Source organism: Apaloderma vittatum, unplaced genomic scaffold (assembly GCF_000703405.1).
Source record: "Apaloderma vittatum isolate BGI_N311 unplaced genomic scaffold, ASM70340v1 scaffold38944, whole genome shotgun sequence".
NCBI lineage: Eukaryota > Metazoa > Chordata > Aves > Trogoniformes > Trogonidae > Apaloderma > Apaloderma vittatum.
Window position 1 is genome coordinate 1,269 of NW_009715012.1, and position 6,837 is coordinate 8,105.

At 41.5% G+C, this 6,837-nt stretch overlaps 1 protein-coding gene across 1 annotated transcript; it reads right to left on the reverse strand.

Annotated features, from left to right (window-relative positions):
- Window positions 1-577: 577 nt before the first annotated feature.
- On the reverse strand, window positions 578-6,076 carry LOC104269837 (ras GTPase-activating-like protein IQGAP1; the record flags this gene model as incomplete). The annotated part of the gene is made up of 6 exons (XM_009868953.1): window positions 578-691; window positions 2,394-2,502; window positions 3,399-3,521; window positions 3,857-4,023; window positions 5,335-5,547; window positions 5,989-6,076. Coding segments are annotated over 6 exons (814 nt in total), but the record flags the coding sequence as incomplete, so codon positions are not given.
- Window positions 6,077-6,837: the final 761 nt, after the last annotated feature.

Below are 6,837 nucleotides of genomic sequence, written 5' to 3' on the forward strand. Positions count from 1 at the left end.
ATCAGCAACCAGTTATGATGCACACTGATCCCCAGATGGTAGTAGTACTATCTTGGGGTATCTTGCCACCACAAGCTCACAAACAGACGAGTAACCTGGACTCTAACCATTTTCGGGGGGAGGTCATTGCTGTTAGAGACTAATTGGAGTCTGAATACAATCGGGAACCCTTTTTTTTGCTTTCAGGAAGACACATACTGACTGCTGTACAGTGCTGGCTTTCTCTTCTCACAGACAACAAGAATTCAAGTCTCATGAAGCACACCACTAGGCAAATAAAGCATACAGCTGCCCTAAGTATACTCTAATATTAGTTTAATCCCTGTAAAAATACATTCTAAATTAACTGCTTTTCGGAGACCTTCAGAGTTGAAGTTAAAGATCATAAACAGAAAAGAAACCAACTCCCTGCAGACTCAGTCAGGGCTGTCACTTCACAAGAGGTTCTTAGTCCTCCTTTACGATACATTTGATATATTTAAGCACAGAATACACTAATACATAGCTACATCATTAAAAGTTGTATGTGCAGGTTTCTATTCGTCTCCCCTTTCACAGACTTGCTGGCAGAGGTCGGTTACTTCCCATAAAATTTCTTATTCAGAAGAAAGATCAGAAGGTTGACATTCACTTTCGCTCTGTCAAACAATTTCATGACCGCAACACCTTCGTACTGCAGCTGCAAAAGATCCTGCCAAAGAGAATACCTTTATGAGCAGGGAATCCTCAAGAGCATATAGAGAATATACAAGACCCTGTGGTACAGGAGGTTTTTGAGGAATATCTATCACGAATTCCACGGCGTAATATGGAAAAACAAGAGACTCGAACATCCTCTCGTAAAGCCGCTTTAAGGCATTTAAGTTCTTACTGTTTTAATTTTTAAAAAACATATGAAGAAGGACAAAAATAGAAGACCATTCTAAGAAGGCTAAATTTCAGATCTAGTCATCTCCAGGCTTTTCATCTGCACAGTAGCTATAAGGTTGTTTGAACATTTAAAAATGATCTCCTGTGAGCCTCACCATATTAAGTACCCATGAAACATTACACCATTTCATCGCTTCCTAAAATCTCAGTTGCCACAGCTCTCAATGTGGTAGTTTAGAGCCCTGGAATCTAGGGCAGAGAAAGAAACAGCATCTCCCTTAGGACTACATACACAATGCCAATTCAATCTCTCGAGCGTTTACGTAGGCAACACTTCTAGTTATGATGTGGTCTTGTCAGTGATGCACTTGACAGAGCAGAGCAGCAGCAGGACTCCGTGCACTGATTTATCTCATCAATGAATTTCTTTCAGCAAGCCCACTCTCGAACAACACACATCGAAGAGGGCACTCAGACAGTGCTGCTACAGGGAAATGTGCACACTTCAAAATCTGAATCTGGCTCGTGCAGCTGTCTAGCCTGGGTGATGCTGAAGTAAACAACCATAAAGCTATTTCTGCTGCTTTCTGTGAAAATTTTGGCAATGGCAATGCAAGTCTTTTTAACTGATGCCACTGTTGATGTTCTACTTGGATGACCAACTGCAGTTCCCTCATAATTCTCTCAGAACATCTGCTTTTTAGGCAAAGCAGTGCTACAAAGGCACAGTGGTATAGCAGCACACGTTCCTAATGAGTGAGTGACCTTGCACAGCCCCACGAATCAAGAAGTTCGTGACCGACTCTGACAGAATAGGACCAGAATGAACGAGGGAAGTCCTTGTGAGGACATGAACAGCACAGGCAAAGCAGATGTCCCTCCTGGGGCAAGCTAGGTGACATGGACTTACAGCAATATAAGGTGCTCCTGCACACAATCCATTTTGAGACCCCGGAGGCATCCATGATTAACAAACTTAACGAGGCCCCAGTTGGGTGGGGAGTGGGAAGGGACAGAAGCGGAAAGCAGAGACAGAGACACCAGTCATAGCACTACTGGTGAGGGAGGAAAAACAGGGAACTGTTTCAGAAAAGGCCTGTCACTACGCCTGTTTCAGCAGTCCAGCCTATGAAAGGGCTGAGCTGACAACTCCTAAGAACTGTGTGGCTAAAGAAACCGGTAAGTTCTAAGGTGGCAGAAAAAACACCAGTATGTGGTGACTGGTGCCGCTGACCACTGCCAGAGACTCCCAATGTCTCTGCTGTAGCAGGAAGTTGTGGAAAACCACAAGCGTTCATTTTGCATGTGTACATGTAAGTGTAACTAAGAACGCCAACTGACATCAGGTTTTCAAGAAGAGAAACAAAAGTAGTCTGAATTCCCTATTTGCATTGCATCTGTTTCATCTGCAACAAATGGGTTGTTCTGAGAGCATTTTTCAGGCAGAAAACGTATCCTATTATTCTGAGGAAGAGTTTCACAAGTGGAATTTATATGCCACTATTTAATAGGACAGTTCTTACCTGATAATGTAACATAAAGGTTTCCATCTGTACCCCCATGAATTTTGCTTTTACCTCGAAATCTCCTACTTCATCTGTTGGACTGATTTCAAATATCACGTTTTTAAACCTATGAAATTTGAGAGATTAAAAACAAACATTCATTACCTGAACATGTAGTTCTTACTCAAACACGAGAGAATATAGGAGATGAAATCTGTTGATAAGTGTCTAAGAATTCTATTCTTAACTCTTCATTCTATATCCCCATTTGGAATGAGACCATAAAAGCTGACCAGACTCAACACAACAATGCATGGAAGCCTACAAGATTCTACATCCTGTAGACCACACCTTCACACAAGCGTAGTAGGAAATAGGGTAATTCAGCCTGTGCAGTCTAAACAGTCTACTTTAGCGCTGCACATCCACTCATCATTTAGTGCACAAAATATGATTCAGTGTTGAAAAACAACTTTTAGTCACAGGCAGCCTCTCTATATTCCACAGGAGATATACCAAGTTCTCAAGGCTAGCAAACAGCAGCTGGACAAACTCGAGCTAGCTTAAGTTCATTTGTCAACAGTGAGAGCTATTACCTGCAGTAGCAATTCACCCAGGAGGTATGCTCCCAGGACGCTGGGTGGCAGGGAAGGTGCAGGTGGGAAGAGGGTGTCACATTTAAATCCTGTTACACTTCTTAATCAAAGATCTGCTTCGTGACAACCAGAAAAAGAGAACTAAAAAAAGTGATCCCTATAAAAAGTTTCTCGGCCTTAGTGATGCCAGCCTAGATGGCCAAAACAATTTCTTCAACTTTAATCGCTAAGTCTACCAACAATGCTAAATTGCAAGAACAAGACTGCAAGACAATCTGTCACTATGTCCAACAAATCTCAGAGTTTCTGTTCTTCAATTACCAGCACCTAGACTAGTTCAAAAAAAGAGACAAGAATTCAACACACCTTTTTTCCTCTTCCTCTGAGAAGGTTATTTAGCTCTAAAGAGTCTTAAAAAGATACTTACTGGTTACCTTGCAGGTCCTCAATCTCTAAAAGCACTCCCTTCTCATGAAGTCGAGCTGCTGTATATTTTAGAGAAATCTTTTTACTGTTTTTCCCTTTCATCTCCCTAGGTTTCTTAGAGACTCTGAAAAAAACACAAACAAAACAAAAAAAAAGAAATAAACCCAAACCAACCAACCAATAACCATAAAAAACGAAACAAACAAGATCAGTCAAATGATTAAAGAGATTTTAGACAGCAAACATTTAATCCTATTGGGATGAGAGGATAGAACCAGTATAGTTAATCTATTGTGACTAACACAGCTGATAGATGATTTCCCTAGAACTTTCACTGCAGTAAAGAGTTAAGCCAAGGAGCTTTGAGAAGATGGCATTATGATTCCTCTTGGCAACAACCTACACATGCTTTCTGTAAGAAGCACTTCTAGGGCCACGACACAGTTCCAAGATACCTACTTGCCCTTACTGGCCAGGTTATCCAAGCAAGTTTTGATGTAGCTTTTGTAATAATCCACTTGTTCCCCATAAAAAGTAGCTTTGGAGTTCAAGGCGCTGTATGTCTGCTGCAGCTTCACCAGTTCCGCCTTTCTTCTCTGACGGTATCTACGCTGATTTCGGATATCCTACGCCATAGAGAAAGACAGGCAGAGACTTAAGAGTTATTCGAGCTCTTCAGTTGCTCAAGACCAGAGTGCAGAGTATTTGCACCACACTATTTGATTTTCCTTAGTCTCGCTTCATGCACAAGCTGGAACTCACAGATGCACTTGCCCCAGTTTAAGTGTCACCACTACTTCTCTGTGTTGACCATTTTTAGAACTAACCAACTCTACACAGCAGTTCATTTGAACCTTTTGTTGCTGTCTCAAACTTCAAGGCTGCCCTAGCTGCAATGACTAGACTGGGCACTGGCAGTACGTGGTCTAAAAAAAGGCAACGATTTTGCCACCGCTAGGTAGGAAAAGCATCTTACAAACCCATCACTACAATCATAGCAACTACAGATCTTCTTATCTCTCTGTGCCAGTCGGCCACCTTTAAGCACACGTTACATTAATACCTGAGCAAAAAATACCACATGTTCAAGTGAACTTCTATTTTCTTTTTTGATAAATGTTAACGACAGCACAATTCTAATTGGATTCCTAAAGGTGATTATTAACTCACCTTACACACATAATGTTTGCAAAAAAACTACTGGGGAAATAAATCACAGAACACACATTGTCACCACAGCAACGTACAACAGTTTTAGATCACTTTTACAAGTTTTTCTCAGCTCTCCCCTTTATTGTTTAGGTATTCTTGAATGGGCATATTAAATAAAAACAACTGTCAGGATGTCTTTAAGTTATGGACAAAACTTCCTTGTGTAAGTTTGCAGAGATGCTGCTTAAATTAGTGAAAAAGAGCAGAAAAAAAGATCACACATGACGACTTTCCAAGTTAAAACGCTTTTCCTTCAAGTGCCTGAGATTCTGGCAATAGTCACAGAATCACAGAATGTCAGGGGTTGGAAGGGACCTCAAAAGATCATCTAGTCCAGCCCCCCTGCCAGAGCAGGATCACCTACAGCAGGTCACACAGGAACGTGTCCAGGTGGGTTTTGAACGTCTCCAGAGAAGGAGACTCCACAACCTCCCTGGGCAGCCAGTGCCAGGGCTCTGGCACCCTCACAGCGAAAAAGCTTTTCGTAATACTTTTGTGGAACCTCCTATGTTCCAGCTTGTACCCATTGCCCCTTGTCATTTGAGAAAACACAAAAAAAGGACTTAGCAAATACCAAGAGGTTGAAATGCTGCAGCAAAAGGTAGATTTTGTGTCTGTAACTTAGCTACTACAAAACTTACTCTTCCTAGGAACTCATGCCAGTGCTGCAAACTGTGGGAAAACTCCACTATGATTACTAGGAAACCAACCACTTACTGGCATACCTTCGCAATGTCATTGATTAATTCCTGGTATTTATTTTTTGCGTTCACTGTCCCCAGTTCTGTTAACTTCTTCAGGCCTGTCTTGATTTTATCTTTTTTTTCTTGAAGATTTAAGTTGCCATCTTCCTTTACAGACACAGATTTTTTCATCTTATCAGGAGTTTTAGCATCACGAATGGCCCGTTTCTGCATAGCTCTCTGATGCTCTGCTTCCTAGAAAAAGAAAACAAAATTTCATAAGCACATCAATTTTAAGGAGACAGAGCCAGAAACGGATTGCCTGAACTCTGACATAACATCAGTCAAAGAGTGTGGCTCGGTCATTCCTGTACTGACTCAAATGAATCCATGTTTGATGAACATGTTGCACATACAAGAATCAACAGACGCCTACCTGCTATCTAAAATGGTCTTCTAGATAACTAGTTTCTAGCTGCTACCACAGGAGTTAAGAGTCATACATACAATTTATTTCCATTATATTCTTTCCTTATTGTTGTTACACACTGCTCCAGCATCACTGGAGACAGCTTCACTGCAATACAGATTCCCAAGTATACCCACTCAGATAGATAGATAGATAGATAGACAGACAGACAGACAGCAGATGACAATTTCCTAGTCTAAAAAGAATACAGGTAAACAACTTCATACTTGCTCTGAGGTAGCTGGAGTTTCCAAGATTTCAGTCAGTGTCTCCCCTGGTTGGAAGCGGATTACATCAACGATTAAACGTTTGGTGCTGCAAAGAAATCCAAGAGATCAGGAGGGAAATAAAAACACAAACCTTTAAACTGAAAGAACTTCAATTCTGTTCTACTCTGCAATAACAGCAACATTACCGAATTATCTAGACAGATTATCACTGGATGCACACTTAGTCATAGGCGAGACTGGATCAGAACCCTAAGAATCACTTTCACAGTGTGTTAGCAGAAGCTGTTTTCTTGAAAGGTTTATCTACGCAATACATTGGCTATAGTAGCAGGATCTGCCTCGCAGTACCCCCTCAAACAGCAAGGGCATTACTCCATATATTCCAAAGCAGCCCCAGTACTACCATGTGGATCACAGAAGCTGCAATTCCAAGATGAAAGGTAAAGTGGGTAGCATCAATGGCAAATTCGTGCAGGTCAGGCTGGACAGGGCTCTGAGCAACCCAATCTAGTTAAAGATGCCCCTGCTCACTACAGAGAGGCTGGACTAGACAACATTTAAAGGTGCCTTTCATCCCAAAGCATTCTATGATTTCATGAATTATTTCTGGCATCACACAAAGCGGATCACAGGTATGCCTTCCTCATCATCCACAACTCAGATGACTAACAGCACATCTGGTAAATCTTTAACTTTTTAAATCAATGGCACCTTCTTCTGGTGGGTAGGGAAATACTGATCTATCTTTTGAGAAGCCCCGTTCAAGTTATTTTCGGAGACGAGATTTTCTTCTGGGAAATCACTGGCCCACCTAGGCCAAGTATAAGGTGCCCCAAAGAATTCACA